The sequence below is a fragment of the Phascolarctos cinereus genome, unplaced genomic scaffold, assembly GCF_003287225.1.
Source record: "Phascolarctos cinereus isolate Bilbo 61053 unplaced genomic scaffold, phaCin_HiC Scaffold_5;HRSCAF=322, whole genome shotgun sequence".
In the NCBI taxonomy this organism is placed as follows: Eukaryota; Metazoa; Chordata; class Mammalia; order Diprotodontia; family Phascolarctidae; genus Phascolarctos; species Phascolarctos cinereus.
Genome location: NW_027555958.1, coordinates 101982415 through 101999753, shown reverse-complemented (window position 1 = coordinate 101999753; position 17339 = coordinate 101982415). Strand labels below are relative to the sequence as shown.

The 17339-nt window shown below is 36.4% G+C and overlaps 1 protein-coding gene across 1 annotated transcript in view; it reads right to left on the bottom strand.

The window, feature by feature from the left end:
* Positions 1-10865: 10865 nt before the first annotated feature.
* Positions 10866-17339, bottom strand: part of ZBTB2 (zinc finger and BTB domain containing 2) — a 28886-nt gene continuing 22412 nt past the window's right edge. Inside the window, 2 exon segments of the mRNA XM_020986604.2 lie at positions 10866-13672; positions 13674-13746. Of these exon segments, the coding sequence (XP_020842263.1) occupies positions 12374-13672; positions 13674-13746 (1372 nt within the window). The 3' untranslated portion in view covers positions 10866-12373.

Here is a 17339-nt window from a genome sequence, read left to right as displayed (position 1 = left end):
TTGTAACTTCCTATATTGCCTGATTCTGTTCTCTGAGAGAAAAAAAAAAGTCAAATCTCTCTTCTACTTCATAGTCTGTCAAATACTTGATCATAGATGTAGATTTTTTGCCTGTGTCTTCTCTTCCATAAGTTGCACATTTCCAGGATCTTCAACCATTACAAGTATGGCATGGTTTTCAATATCCTGGCTACCTTTCTCTTGATGTTCCCCATCTCATCCATAATTTCAAATGTAGCGATACTAAAAACTGAATACAACAACCTAGATAGGGTTTGACCAGGTGGTCAGAATAAAAATTACTTACCTTTAGACAATCAGTGCTTTAAGGGTTTTGAAGCCTTTTACATGATCTTGAACAGCATTGTTGAACAACAGCTCCTCTTAAGTACATGATATTATTTTTGCTTATTTAAATTTTTTTATTTTTTAAACTTCAACACACACAAAAAAATTTCCCCATGCAAAATAGATTACATATGAAACCATGAATGTGGATACAGTACTTGATTTCAAAAATATATTAGTAAATTCGTCCTGTTTCTTTCAAAGCTGTTCTGTTTATGTTTCCTTTTGAATTTCTGTTTTCTGCACATTTAAAAAGATTTTCAGTGATCTTTTTGCTTTAATTTTTGGGTACTTTTTCTGTTTTATTTGTTTATTTGTTTGTTTATTCAGGCAATTGGGGTAAGTGACTTGCCCAGGGTCACACAGCTAGTAAGTGTCAAGTATTTGGTCTGAGGCCGGATTTGAACTCAGGTCCTCCTGACTTCAGGGCTGGCACCACTTAGCTGCCCCTGTGAGTGCTTTTTTTGGTAACAACCTTTTCAGTAATTCCCCTTTCCACCTGATGGTCCCATCCTCAAATGGGAAAACAAAAATAACAAATCCACGCGTAGGCATAGTCAAGCAAAATAAATCCCCAGATTCACCTCAATGCAAAAATATGTATCATTCTTCACCTTGAGTTTATCATTCTGTTAAAAGGTAGATAGAAGCATTCTTTATAAGACCTTGAATTATGTTTGATCATAGATCTTAAGTCTTTCCAAAAATGTTTTTCTTTACAAGGTATATACTATCACTATCCTCATTTATAAAGGAAGTTACTCAGACCCAGAGATTAAATAAGTGACTTGCTCATGGTTGTAGAGCTAGTGTCAGACCTGAGCCTAGGTCTCTCTGGACTCCTGGCCTTCTTCTTTTGCCCCCCTACCACTTTGAATACAGTAGGACTATACACCCTCTGTCCTGTGCTTCTCATAAAGATCTTCAAGCTTGTGTTAGGTTACTCTCCCCTACCCCATCTACTTCCCTCCAACTCTATAGCTTTTTCAGATAAACAACTCTCCAGCCATTCTTCCCACATACTTTGTATGTGTGTGCTTGATTTTTTTCTAATACAAGTATAAGTCATCCCTATTCTTTAATTAGATTTATTTTAATTTTCTAGTCTGTTGATATTTTTGATCCTGACTTGATATCTGATGTGTAGCTATCTCTCCTAGGTTTATGTTTCTGAAAATTTGATAAAACATAGCATCTATCCTTTATCCAAGTTACTGATGATAAAACTTAAGCAGTACAGGGTCAGGCACAAACAAATGTTACTTCAAGTTGAAATCAACCCATTAATGACTTCTCTTTTGGGATTTGGCTGTTTTCGTGGTGGAATTGAGGGAGGCCTGGGATAACTTCCCACACTCCCACAATTCTAGCTGGGACTATTATGAGCTAGGAAGCTGTGGTGTAGCCCTGGGGCTGTCTTTTGTTAACTTTACTCCTAGGCGAATTGATCTGGGACTTGCTGCAAGCCCTTTTGGGAAAGAAGAATTTAAGTGTTTTTTAAGGACTTTGGCTAGACAGCTCCTGAGATGTCTGATTGACTGCTTTTAATCTTCTTGTCTCTTGGGACAATTATTCACTGGTCTAACTGTACTACCATTTAGTCTATCTCTTCAGCTTATCCGTAGAATATCATGAGAAATCTTTATTAAATTCTTTGCTAGAAGCTATTAAGTTAACTCTATCTACAGCATTCCCTTGACCCTGATCAAAAAAGGAAATAAGGCTATTCTCACCCCATTTGTTCATTGCTTCCTTTTCAGACTTCAAGATTACCATTTTCCTTTCTAAATATTCACATTCCTTTAAGTTCCAGAATTTTTCCAGCATTAGAAATCAGTGTCACTGGTCTATAGTTTTCAGATTCCATTCTCTGAAATTGTAACTGGAATAGACGACTCTTTTAACTACAGGGTGGAAATTGCCCCAAGTTTGGGAAGTTATATTCGTCTTAGGAGGAAGACAGGGGGTAGGGCCTGATGGTGAGGTCAGTTACAGTAATGGGACATGGGTAGAGTCATTCCCGTTTGGTCTGGTAACTGAGAGAGGAAGCTGGACAAAGCCTACCTCATTAAGTTCTGCCACTTTTCTTGTGGAAGGAGCTGTGTATGAGGTGATTAAGACCCGAGATTGCCCAGTCTAGAGGTAGAAGAAAGGGGATGGGTGGAGATACAGGACCTGGGCTGTATTTTACCAAAAACAGCTGCCTCCCTAATTCTGTGATCCTTTCCCCTTCCAAAGTTTTGACCTACCCAACTACTCAAGTTTTCCTGTGTCATAGGGCCCAGAGTACAAATGAAAAAATTGAGTAGAATCACCTGTGCCCTAAGATAACTGCTCTCTAAAATTTAGATATGGGGGGAGGGGAGGCATTGTGTTTCAATGGAAAGAATACTGGATTTAGATTTAGAGCAGCACTTCTTAAACTGTGGGTCGAGACCTCATACAGGGTTGCTGAAGGGGTTGAGAATGGAAAATGTTTAAGAAGCCTTGATTTAGAGTATCTGTGTGGTTTTGGGCAAGTCATTTCCCAGACCTTTAGTTTAAAAATTTTGCAAATGAAGATGCCTTTGAGATGGGGGTGTTCTGGGTATGTATGCTTCAAGTATTCGAGAAGTGCTTTTGCAGGCCTTGGAGCCTAGAGTTCTCTGCAGTCTCACAGAATGGTCAGGAAATAGGAAAGGGAATGGGGGTGGGGAGGAAGCACTAGGCTGTGCAGGCTGTTCGAGGTCTCTGGTAGCGCCCCAAGCTTCTGCACTGGATCTGTGCTGCTTTATTTTTCAATCACTTGGAATTGGGTGATAGGATCCAAAAAAATCTTGGCGTGCTAGAGCTTTGGGGTCAATCAATTAAGTAGGGATACATACATGTAAAGTTATAGATGAAAAAATCAACTTTAAAAGTACAGAAAAGGGAAGTTGTGGGTAGACAACATTTTGTCTGAAAAAGATCCAGTGGTTTTATTGGATTTCAGTAATGTACAGCAACAGTAATCTTGGGCTATATTAAGAGAGGCATATATAGACCATCTCCCAGGAATTAAGGAGATAACTCTTATGTAATCTGTGCTAGCCAGAACACAGCTAGAGTATTAAGCTTAGTTGTTTTACCATATTTTTAAATTCCATCGGTAGGCTAGTGAGCATTCAGAGAAGGGCAACCTGAAAAGGCTATATATTTTCTTATCTTTGTATCATTAGGTATTTGGCGTTAAGAAACACATTCCAGTTTTTATAGCCACAGTCCAAAAGAAAGTGTAGCTTCATGCTTTGTGGTCACTACTCCAAATGGCCTGTACTTAAGTTTATAAAATTAAGAAAGATAAGATTTTGTCAGCTGCTATTCAGAAAATAAAATAATAATCAAAAGCTTAATAAAAAACAAAAAGTTGTTACATGAAAGGGATGATTTACATAATCATCTTTATTTGGCCAGTTTATTTTGAAGTATGTTTAAAGCACCTAGCAAGGTACTCCTTTAGGTGCTGGAGAGGCAAAGCTAAGAAATACATAGTCATCATCCATTCTGTGTGATCCCTTTCCACTTCTGTAGGGGAAATGGGCAGAAGGTGCTAAGACTCATTTTGTCTCTTCGTTGTTGGTATTTTAAGTATGATAGCCTTGTTCAGTGACTCAGCAGATATGCTGTTGGAGCTGAATCATATCAATAATCCCATGAAACTATAGAAGACATAAGAAAGTAGAAGCTAAAAGGAAGGCTGCCTAAAAGGGGAGGCAGATAAAAGGGGCATGGAGTTTGTTTGCTATGCACTCAAAGACAAAAATCACTATTTGATGGGGTCCTTGGGAGAATTTCACCTTGCAAATGCTTGTGCAAGCTTTCGCAAAAAAGGATATTGTAGTTTATGTACTAACATCTCTGGACTAGATCAAGTAAAAACGTGGATCCATGCTGGAGATGATACTTTCTGGACTTACAAGATCAGATTTCAGGATATTAGAAAGGGTTCAAGATCACCAAATATTTTGGGGGAAAATAATGAACTATACTTTGAGAGGACAAAAAAAGCAAAGGATAAAATTAACTTCTAGACCCTGTACCTACTCTTATATTTATAAATAAGCAGAAAATGCTACATACACATTGAAGTTGCCACATCTTTACAGTTAATTGAAAATTTAGAGAATTCAAGATTGATTAGGTAAATATTGCTTTGTAGACTTCTCCAACAAGGTGTCTCTTATGCAAAATATTGCCCTTATAGACCAGGTGTTTCTTATGCACATGTATGTGTACTCATAATTTCAGAGAGTTGTGATGAGACTCATAGTATACAATAGTGCAGTTATAAACTAGATGTCAGCTGTTTTGCGTACTAAGAGTTTTTATTTCAAAAAAATCTCACTAATGGGGGGGAGGGAGAAAAAATTAAAAGTGCACAACAGAGAACAAAAGAAAACATAGAAGGAAGCAAAGAAAAGCTGATTAGCTTTGAAAACAATACATAGTATTTATTATATAGGTTTATGGAAATTTATTGTTTTATGTTGAATTCCCTCTTACATTCTGCTGTGTACATAGAAATGTTCTTTTTTTTCTTGTTTTGTATTTAAATTTAAAATGAATGAAAATTTACACAAAAAAACTCACTAATTTTTGTTGGAGGCGGGTTTTAGTTATTTTGGGTCCTCATTTATGGTGCTCATCATTAATGAGGACCCTCAGACACTGTTTTTTCATTCCTTATTGTCTTAGTACAGAGAAGGATCTACTGATGCTATTTCTCTTCTTTATCTTTTGTCTGTAGTTAATTCAGAATGTGTGTCGTAGGACCAGAATGTGAAGAAGGCCATGTAAGAAAGTGAAGGCTGCTGCTGATTAGACTCAAGACTAATGTTCCTGAACTGTGAGAACAGAAGATTAGGTCTTACTACCTGAAGCCATTCCAAGAAAGCCCCTGACAACCCTGAGACATCAGGAGCTATATTCGTTATTCTTTTATGTTTGGATGTTAACATTTCCTCTTTTTGAGACATTTCTCTTTTTTTCACTTGATAACATGTGATGTTTCTGATTTAATGACCTTAATTCTGAACCTTGAGAGGAGTTGGAAACATTTAGTTTCTCATATTCCAAATCTTAGTTTAAAAAATGCTTCTAAAACTGGAGTGTAATTCTTTATGTATTTATATGTATATCTTAAATAAACCTTGTTCTGTTTTTATTGTATATTTTCCTTCACTTACTGGTTAAAGGAAATATTCTGTCACATATTATATGAAGTGTGAAGTGCACATGACCATGGTAAAGCACTATGGAGTTTTGAGCCACAGGAAGACAATTAAGTGAGGCTTCATTTGCTGCTTTCATGAGAGACCTTCCTAGTCCAAAGGTACAATTCCTACTTAAGACATCCATTCATGTTCATGTCCCCATTTGTGTCATTACTCTGAAACAGGGGCTTTTTCACTCAACACAGAGTGAAAATTTGTGGAAACATAAAAAGTTAGCTTATTGATGGATTTTGCTCTGGTGAAAGTTGGCAGGAAGTCTCAACAATTTCAAATTCTGCGGTTTTTAGGCCTTCCTTGGTTATTTCAGAATGAATGTTTAGACATGACTGTGCTTAAGTACTGAGCAAAAAAAAATGTTTTTAATGATACCAAGAAAAGAAACACATTGCTTTAAGTTTTTGGATTCTGTTGTTCTTGTATCTTGGACCATATCCACATACACACAGCATGAAATAAGGCAAGTTCTTTAGAAAGTGGTTTTTGATAGATACCAGATTATGTCTTTTCCATATATATGCCCACTTGTCTTAACAGTGTTTCATTATGTTCATATACATTTGGTAAACTGTGATTTGACAAGTGATTTAAATAAAATATTTGCTCACACTTAGGTTTGTTCGTCTTATTAGAATGTAGGAAACCTGGGACTAACTTTTTAAGTATTTGGGTCATTATACTAATCAAACCAGGTAGGCTTGAACTACTAAGCTCTGAATGTATCAAGAGGGATCACACCACCAATTTAAAAGATGGCTGTTTTACAGAAGTCTGGACTGCATATTTAAAATCTGTGTTTAAGTGACAGTTCTTTCCTTAGGAGGTCTTTACCATTTAGGAAGCTAAAGATTCGCCACTTACTGAGCAGGCATTATTGATGCAATTCTACCATCTGGTGGTGATTTCTTGAAAGTTATTCAGTTTTCTGGGGCACAGTAACATCTTCACTTAAAAGCAAATGGGTTATTCTGGGAAAAGATTTTAAGAAGCCTCATAAATAAGAACTACCTGGGCTAATAACTAAGGAATTTGGGAAAATGTCAATACTTCCAATTATGATCTTTCATGCAAATTAGCATGAAAGCTTCGAACGTTGGAGGCCTTTTGTCATAACATAATTGTCACGTGTAATATCTTACTATTTTTATATCTGTGTAGTGTTTTTCCATTTTCCAAATTACTGTCTAATATGAACATTAAATATCTAACAGTTGGAGAACTAAGACCTGCAAATCCACTTGGCTAAAAAGTCTCTCCTTTCCCTGTGCAATTTACTGCTAAAGTTTGTTACTTTTAAAACTGGAAGCGATTTCTGTTGCTGTTGTGAGCAAGTATGGCTGCTCAAGAAAAATTAGCCACAAAATTTTGCTATTCACCCTAGGGCGTTTCATACTAAATAATGAATAATGGCCTTTAATATATTCAGGGAGATAAAATTTTATAAGAGGCTGTACAGAGTAGTGGATAGAAGGATGGCCTGGAGTTAGGAAGACCAGGGTTTTAGTCCTGCCATATATGTTGCTTTTGTGACTGGGTAAATCACTGTAACCTCTCAGTGCTTTAGCCAGCCATCTAAGAACATAAACTGCAGAGAAGAGGCTTACCCAGTCAGTAAAGGGAGTTTCCTCATTTAGGAATTTCCTAAACCAATGAAACAAAAAAAATTCCATTTGCTTGCTCATATCAGAAAAAGACAATGTATTTAAGGATATCAGAACTGGTATTGTGTCAGAGTCCTGAATATTGAATATATGTATTCCTCCTTTCTAAAATAGAATTTCTTTGCTTTGCTCAAACATGGGTATGGAATTGCCTAACTCGTGCAAAATCAGTAAAATAGTTTCATTTTTTAAGTAAATACCTTCATACCATGTTTTTCCCCTGATTACCTCAACTTTGGAAAATTGCAGTCATCAAAACCCATTCTCCAGAAGTTATATATGCTTTGCGTTTTTGTACCAATACCTGAATGTGTCAGGGGACATTTTAAAAAATAAATATTGTATACCCGTATCCGCTAAGCCATATTGTCACAGCTGCAGCAGGTAAAAATGAACATCAGTAGCATGAGCTGCAATTTTGATAGAATTTTTAAAGCTGCTGTCAATGTGTAATGTAAATCCTGTTTAGACCTCAAGGCTAGCTTTAGCTAATGTAAATTGTCTGTAGGAGTTGGGGAGCAAGTGCCTAACCTTGCTTTTATATATACATATATATCAACATGAAAGCTTGTACATTAGAAAGCGCAACTATTGTAAACTTGACATTTCTTGTTACTGAGGGCTGTGAAATGGTGCCCTGAGATTATTTTATTAATGGTACAAATTAGATGTCTCTGTAACAGATAGTTTGTTCCAATATATTGCCTTGGTCTGAAGAACTACAAGTATTCAACTGAGGGCTATTAACTTTAACTTGGATTTAAGCTTCAAGCTTTGCAGATTCCTCTATTCCAAGGCACTGGGTTACAAGATATTTGTAGTTTTGTTTTTTAGGGTAGGTTTTCATTTATCTAAATAAAATACAATCAAATCATATCTAATGGGTTTTCTTTCTGTATTCATAATTCAATTTTGATTTATTTTCCCTTCTCATAGTAATTACTGATGACATATTTAAGAGTTTTCATCTTTTTCTCCCACTCAATTAGACTTTTTGATATTTCCCTCCACGAATATTATATTGGGTCCATCTGGGCCTATGTTGAGATAAAATAACTAATAGATTGGTGGTTCTTAAGTCACAGATGAACATTTTTCTACAGGTGATGAAACCCAGGCCCACGGAGGTTGTGATTTGCCAAATGTGACATAACTAGTTCTTTTTAGTACTTATGTAGACCAAAACCATAACATTTTACTGCAAATACTAGCTTTATGTATTGAAACTGCTACACCTGAGAGCTAATAGAAAGGACTTTCAAATGTAATAGCTTTTATGTTCCCCTCATTTCTAGGCACTAGTACCATGGGATTGGATCATAGGTTCACAGAATTTGCAAAAGATTTGGGAGATAATTTAGTCCTATGATTATAGCTTTATAGCTGGAAGGTACCTTAAACATCACATCATCTAATGAGTAAACTTGAGGCCCAGGGAGATTGAGATTTACCAATGTTTAGAACTTAAGAAGAGTTCATGTACTGTAAAACCCTCATCTTGCAGATTTTGTCCGAAGTCACATAACGAGGAGAACCAGGTCTGGTTCCCAAATCAGTGCTCTAACATTGCCCTTCTGTTAAAAATACTACTTCACACTTTATAGCACTTTCCCATTCTTTTCATAAGAGCCATCTGGATTAGGTTTACTAGCTCTTACCCCCATTTTGAAAAGAAAGCCTGCAGAGCAGGATTTAGGACACAACCCAAAAATCATGCAGGAAGGTGTTGGCAGAGGACAGATCTTTGCTCCTACCTTGATGCTTTGGGGTGGTTGAAAAGTAAGGTAACAAAGGTCCTCAGATAATGGGGAAGAAAATCCCAAACTCATATTTGTTTCCTATAAATAGGTTCCTCTTGGTATCTTGAAAAATCATTAAGTACTGAGTCTGATTTGCATAAAACATTGATGCTTTAAAGGGTCAGCCAATACTTAGGACTTAACGCGGATATTTCTCTAGAGCTTACTAACTTAGAAATGGAAAATATTACTAACTTGTAGTTTCTTAAAAGTAAAACTAAAAACCTCAGCCTCACTGGCTTTTGGTTCACTGTAGATAACGTTACAAGGATGGCAGAGGCAAGTTCAAAATGTCAGATTTTTGTCCCCAGAAACAAAAATGAGCATTGTCTTATCAGGAATCAGACTCTTAAAAAATGTTAGAAACTGAGAGGTTATCATCTATTCTAGATGGTGAAGTATGTTGCCAAAGAGTAGCTATGTCTGATGTCTAATTGCATGTCAACTTCATCACCCAATGAGATAAAAGCACATACACAGATGGACCTCATTTTAGCAGTCCTTAGTAGCAAGTTGGATGTAATATCTTCCATTTTAAATGAGTCCTGTTGACTTAATTTGAAAGATGCTTTATCTTAATTTTCATTTGCTCTTAACTGGCCTAAGACTTGTAATGAGCCTCCAAAACTGGGGTGAATTAAATGGTATGGGTGAAGGGGAAAGATTAGGGATCTGTAAAGCAATAAACCTGCCAGTAAATACTGGGCAAATCTTTTATAGAGGATGTCTTCACTGATTCCTCTTCTAAAGGGATTTTTGGGGGGGGGCAGTTTAATTATCCCCTAAATTGTTTTATATTTCAGAATTCAGGCTTCAATAATTCGGGATTAAAAAACTGATTACATTTATATTGTGCTTTTGTACTTTTCAAAACACTTCCAATAAAACTAGTTAACTATAAGGTAGGGCAAGGCATTTTAGGATTGGAAGGGATCTTAGATCATCTTCAGTTCGACCACAGTTTACCAGATGTGATGAAATTGAGGCTGAAGGAGACTAAGTGACAACCATTTTCAAACACAAATAGCATAGGTGACTTATCTGTCTTGATTCATGCATAGGTGAAACTATCAGGTAAACTTATGGCCAATTAACCAATGAATATAAGGGCCTGGAGAAAGCACCCATTAAAAAAATTTAAAAGACAGCAATTTCAATGCTCTACCACAAATAAAAAATTGCCAAATTTCCCAACTTCAGTGAAACTGCCCAAAGAGAACAGCACAAACTGGGAATTATTCTTCCCCTCACTCTGTCACATCCCCAATTTTTAAAACCAGGTGACTGGAATCGTGCAGTGATTTAACTGAGACATTGGACCACCACAGCTGCTAAAATACTCAAACCCTTGCCTTTACACACATCTCAGGCTAAACGTTAGCTTTTTATGACCACTCAACTTTCGGTTCTTCTCAACTGGCAGGGCCAACCTTTCATTTAATCTGCATGCGGTGCCAAGTGGAAGGGAATAACAAGGACTGACGCTGTTTTCCCCCAATGAATCAATGCTATTTGCTACATCATAGAGGTACTGGAGTTGGGAATCTGTGAAACTGGTCATTAAAACTGCAAGACAAGTAAATGTCCTCCTCTCTGATATACCCACCATTTGCAGTTTGACAATTTACAGATTCTAAAGGGCTTTACCATAACATTTATCTTAGTTGGTCCTCACAACAACCCTGTGAGGTAGGCAGAGCAGGTATTATCTCCATTTTGTATATGAAGAAACTGAAGTTTCAACTCTGATATTCACGGTCAGTTTTTCCCCCTATCAAATGCCTTTAAAGAACTAGCTATACATAACATTCCATTTAATTAAATCTTTATTCAATGAAATGATGTATAAAAACTTACAAATCTGAGAACTCAACTATACATGAATGATGATGGGATATTCAGTTTTAAACATATACACAGAGCAGAGCTATTAGATGCTATTCCTCTCCCCCTCCCCACTTTATTTCTGTCATTTTTGGTTCCTACTTTGTCCCCTGAGCCATTCCTATTATTGGCCTAAGGGAATAATGGATGTTATTTACTATTTTTGAAGCCAATGAGAATTTCAGGCACAAAATTTAAAAAAACAAAAAACCCCAAAAAACCACAACTTGATAATGAACATCAATGCCAAATGCTTATCCCAAAAAGCAGGTGCAGCCATTCACCCATCTTTCTGTATTCCATTTTGATGTTTAAATCCAATATTGACAAGATCTTGACTGTGGAGTAATTGCATGGTAGTTACCATATTCTATTTATATCTTCTTCAGAAAAGGTGAGTATTCCAGAATAAAAAGTCTTTTTTCTCCCTTTTGCATTTCTAGCACTATAAAGGAATGTAACTTAATGGCATAAATGAATTCAGTATGGGTAACCGCTGGAACAGCACTGGAACAAGATGTGAAGACATGACATTTTCTTTACTTCCATGTCATTTGCTGTTCAGAAAGATAATAAAATTCTGGGATAGTACTTTTAAATCTGATTTTTAAAAACATATAACTAATTTATTTTTTAAAAAGTACTCTTAGATTTTTATCTCAAATCAAGTTTTTTTTGGCTCAACTTGGAGTTAGATACAATAAGATAAGGCGTGTGCATTTATTTACCTGTTTATATCAAACACACATACAAGTCTCTCTCAGAAACACACATACTCACAAACTTTCCACATTTTATCCAACATGTTAAAAAAGAAAAGATTGCCATCACATTATTATTTTCTCTTTCAATTTTGTTGTTGTTGAAGGAGATGCTGTAAATAATGATTTTCTTGAATGGACATAATCTCAATGATGCAACCTGAAATAAGACACCTTGAGGAAAATTAAGTACTATAAAAATGTCTTGGGTCTGAAGTTTTCCCACACCACTTAGATTTTAAATAGTACACAGCTGTCTTGGTATGTTTGCAACTGTTATTTTCAAAAAGGAAGCCTTATTAGTCAGAGAAAGTCATAATTGTACAATTTTAGCTTACCAAATTGAATTTTTATGTACCCTTCATTAAATGCAAGTATTCTTTTAAAATAATCTAACATTTCTCAAAATCTATTTCTTGAATTTGTAAGCACTACTAACCATTATCTGTCCAACACTTCTTTGTATTAAAATTGACGTATTCCAGGTTCTAATGCACAAAGCCTTTTTTTCAGAGGGAGCAAGGGTTGAGAAACGTGAGGGAACGTGAGGGAAAAGGAGATAAGGGGAGAGGAACTGTTTCTGTCATGCCTCGGTGAACTTTATTTGTAGTTTTGGTTTGGGAAGGGAAAGTAGAGTCTTGGTAAAAAATGAAAAATGTGAAGTAACACATTTAGTCTAATAACACTGTTTCTTGCTCTTTTTTGATGGAAGCTAACACTGAGTGATCAGGCTCTGTAACTTCTGAGTCCCCACTGCCCAGGAGGATAGATCTCCCTTCATCAAGGGCAAAAACATCAGAGTTTTGGTTTTGGCATGAATGCTTAACCACCTCATTAGGCGTTGAAAAAGTTTTGTCACACAAATTGCATTTGTAGGGCTTGTTGGCATGTACCAACATGTTGTCCATCTGACTACCTTCCTCAAAGGTACAGAGTTCCAGAGTCTGTTTGTCCACCATTGTGTAAGTGTCTATGCTCTGGTTTAGACACACGTGTCTGGCGGCCTGATTGGCTCTGCAGAAGCTTTTGTCACAAGTGCTGCATTTGAAAGGCTTGCCAGTGTGTATGTACATATGCTCCCTCCAGTGACTTTTCTGAATAAATTTACGCCCACATATTGTGCATTCATATTTCCGTCTTTTCACTTCCCTTTCTTGGTCTGCCTGCTCCAAGTTGTCAATGTCTGCAATGTCTGATGGCGGTGGAGTTTCTGACTGCTGTTGTCCATCAATGATTGGAGAATCAGAAATATGCTGAAGCTCACTGTCACTTATCATGCCTGCTTCTGGCACTTCCATGGCATCTTTTCCTAGTTCAACAGCATTGCTACAGAGAGAGAGGGAAACACTACTTTCTCCAGGCTGATTTGATGTAAATGGTACTCCTGTATGAATTTGGAGGTGCTCGCGTAAGCTATTACGAAGAGTAAACCGACGCCCACACAGGTGACAGGCATAGTATTTTGGAAAGCTTCCATTCCTTTTCATGATGCTTGGCTTGACATGGGCTATTGTAAGGGATGCAGGTTGCTCGTCTGAAGAAGATGCTTCCATGTTTGTTTCCTCCCCTGGTGGAGGGGGAGGAACAGGTGTGGAAACAAGTTCTGGAGACAGTGAAGACTGTAATGGGTCAGAGGGGGTCATATTTGTCCGACTGACTTGTGTCAGATTTGAATTTAACTGAGGAAGTTGTGATCCCTCGGATATCTGTTCTTGGCTCATTCTGGAAGTTTGTGGTCTTGGTTCCCGCCCAAGTTTGTCAGTTGCTGAGGTAATCTTGTTGGCTTGCCTTACTTGATGATCTGCAATTTGGATCCCATATAATGAAGAGGCTAATGGAAAAACTTGGTCCGGATGCGAAAAGGCTCCTTGGCTGGCCAGGCTGGCCTCCTGAATTAGTGGGTAGGCATGAAGAAACTTTATCCCCTGTTCTAGTCGAACTGGGTCAATAAGCTGAGGTGCCATCTTCCCCAGTATACATCAAATGCAAAAGATAGCTGAAAATATCAGGCTGTATGTCAGTTGGTTTCAAACGGACACACTCACTGAAAGAGAAAAGCAAAAAATGTTTCATTGGACAAGAGGTGGGATAAATACAGGGTGACCCAGAAGTCTTAGTGTAGCTTTAAGCTATTAAAACTTGTTGAACTTAAAAGCTGTAATAGCTTAAAGCTGCACTAAGACCTTTGGGCCACCCTGTGTAAGGGGTTATTTTATAATCTTACATATTTTAATATTTTCATACTTTTCAAAGCACACACACAATATAATTCTGTGCCTCACAATATGTGAAATAGGTAGACTAGGAATTCCTATTCTCATTTGAAAGGCATTGAATTAAAGATGAAAATTATATAGTAGAAAGAATATTGGACTCTAAGTTAGGAAATCTGAGTTCTGCTCCCAATTCTGTTACCAACCAAAACCATGTAACTCTAAGTTAGTTACCATCTCTCTGGAGTCTACATTTCTATGGCTTTAGATAAGGAAGCTGAGGCCCAGAGAGGTTAAATTACTTGCCCAAAGTTGTATCACCCAAGTGGGGAGGCAGCAACCAGGCCCATGACAGCTGTCCTCCAGTACATGGTCAGGAGAATTAGATTTGTTCTGCTTGAAGACAAAGTAAACATTGCTTGGAGGTGGATTTAAGATGTCTGAGATAAGGAAAAAACCTCCAAATAATGATACCTACCAAGAGTAAAGTGGGAGGCCTGATGGGGTGGTGGACAGGCTAGATGACCACTTGTTAGTGATTGCAGGATCACAGATTTAGAGCTGGAAAGGTGCTTGAGATAAGTAGTTCCTACTCAAATATACATGGGATTAGGTGGTTCTTTGTCATTCCTTTTAACTCAGATTCTGATCTTTTTTCTAGTGGCTGGTCTAGATGCTACTATATATCAGAAATATACTGGGCAGATAGAAGTAATTGAGTGGGTCCTAAGACCCAGCTTTAGTTTTCATACCAATTTTGAAAGAAAATATACGTGTTTTAAATAGACAAAGCTATTATACATGCTTTTAGTTGGAGATCTGCAAGTCTTAAAGCATTATATAAATACTACTGGTTATTAATTTATATGTACTTTGTAATTATAAAATGTTCTATAATAAAAACAGATTACAAAGTGCATGTAATCTCTGCTTTCAGAATTTTGTTTGTAGAGGGCTCTTACAGGTCATCTAGTTCAACACTTATATTTTACAAATGAGAAAAATGACATTCAAAGTGGTTAAGTAATTTACCCAACATCACTTGGTCAGTTAATTGAAACCAGAGACCAAGATTCCCAACTCACAATCCAGTATTCTTTCTACTACACTATTCTTCATAAATATTTTTGCTATCCATTCATTTATAGACATTTAAAACATTTTTAATGTTAAAAGATACTAATATGCATGTTTATATGCTAAACTTATCATTTGACCAGAAGATAAAAATGCTGAGTTAAACTAGATATGTCTGTGGTATAGGAAAATTTATTGAAGTTATCTTAAGATGAAATATGAAGAAAGATATGTAAAAGTAAAAGCAGTTACTCTGACAATAAAAATAGCAATATTTAAACATTTTTCTACTAATTTTTTCTTTAAGAGGACACAGAATAGTATAGCTGTAACGTCATGAAATCTTTCTTTGTTTCTATTTTCTCACCTTAAAAATTAGAATAACCTACAGGTGTTCCTCCTTTTATGTGACCTATATAGGCTCATACATTTTAGAGTGGGAAGGGATGTTAGAGGCTCCTGAATCTACCTGCCTATGGTCACAAAGTTAGAAAGCATATGAAGTGGATTTGAACCCAGGTCTTCCTGACACTAAGCTAGCTCTTTATCTACTATATCATGCTGCCTTGTCTGTTCCTAGAAAGATGTATGTAGGGGCAGCTAGGTGTCGAAGTGAAAAGAGGATTGGTCTTGGATTCAGGAGGACCTGAATCTGGCCTCAGACACATAACACTTACTAGCTGTATGACCCTGGGCAAATCACTTAACCCCACTGCCTAGGCAAAAAAAAAAAAAGATGTATGTAATAAGACTACTTTAAATGCTCTAGAAGAATTCAAAGAACTCTGATATGGTTTTACATATATTGTGAAGGCTATTTTTTATAATGTAAATTATCAATCTCAAACTTATATCTTCTGTAAATAGAGGTTTTATATTCTTCTGAAAGCTGGGAAACAGAATTAAGAAACAAAGCCTGTGCCTAATGTCCCAACTATAATATATCTTTACCCTCCATTCCTTTCATTCCAAATGTGTCAAGTTACCTTAATTACCTACTGCACCACAGGCTAGATTCTGGCAACTTCCAACTGTATCTCAGATGGTCTAGAAAAGTTAAAAAACCCAAAGGCAGACTTGTCTGTAGTTTCTCTATATATGTTGTGGTTTGGCTTTTAGCTTACTATCTCATAAGAATCTTTTGACTAGAATGAAAACCAATACGATTTGAAGTTACTGACAGAGATGAAAACTCTGTAAATTTTCAAAGTAACTTCTCGTTTTAGCTCAGTTGCTTCCTTGACCTTATTAAAAATAAAGAATGACTTTAAAGAACGAAAAAGTATAACTGCTAAATATTAGATTTTATCATTGGGATGTGCTGAATACACAGTTTCCTTTTCTTGTTGCCCTCTTGACAGCCCCAAAGAAAGGTGGTACTCACTGGGCAAGTTCACTTTAACTTTTACACAAGACCAGAGACATCTAGTGGTAATATAAAGACATAAGCCTACCAGATAAATTGGAAGCAAGTGCTGTTTCAATCTCAGTATTTTTCTCACATGATCAGTTAAATTTAGTGGATTATTATCATTTATCTGGGTGAATTATGTTTTTTTTGGGGGGAGGAGGTTGTTTGTTTTTAAAGCAGCCATTGGCCTTACATTTCTGTCACTCTTGATTATCATTAATTTCTAATGCAATTGTGGAGAGGTAGGAAAGGCATTAGCTACAATTCTGATTGTGTTCAAATTAAACTTTCTGGCTAACTGTAATATATTAAAACCCATGACTCTATTGAAATAAATATTTTGGATACTGGTATAATGTTTACTAAGTATTTATGTAATACCCTATAGTTTAAATGCTTTACCAGCAATCAGTCCATAGATATTCCTTACACTTGTCACCAACTGGAACCCACTCTTATACTGTTATTAAAAATTCAAAATAAAAATCCATGTTGTTTATAGCAACATCTTAATTTAGTTCATTAATTTGTATTAAATGAATATATTCCAAAGTATTTATAAAATCAATAAAACATATAAACAGAATAAACATTTTTAATGTGTCAGGTTAAAATAAACCATTCAGTGCTATTAATTCTATAATTCATTAATTCATGAAGTGCCAACTATATGCAAGGTACTATTTTTGGAAATGTGGATGATGAAAAGATATAGTATTTAAGATGAGCTTTGGAGGGCGTGTAGAATTTTGCCATGAGATGTGTGTGGGTAGTATGGACATTACAGATTATGGTAACAGCAGGAACAAAACTAGAGATGAGAAAATGAAAGAATGTGCAGAGATCACGGAGTAGTGAATAGCATGTATGTGTACAGTAAGGTAGGCTGGGGTCAAATCATGGAGGGCCTTGAATGCTAGGTTGAATATCGATTTC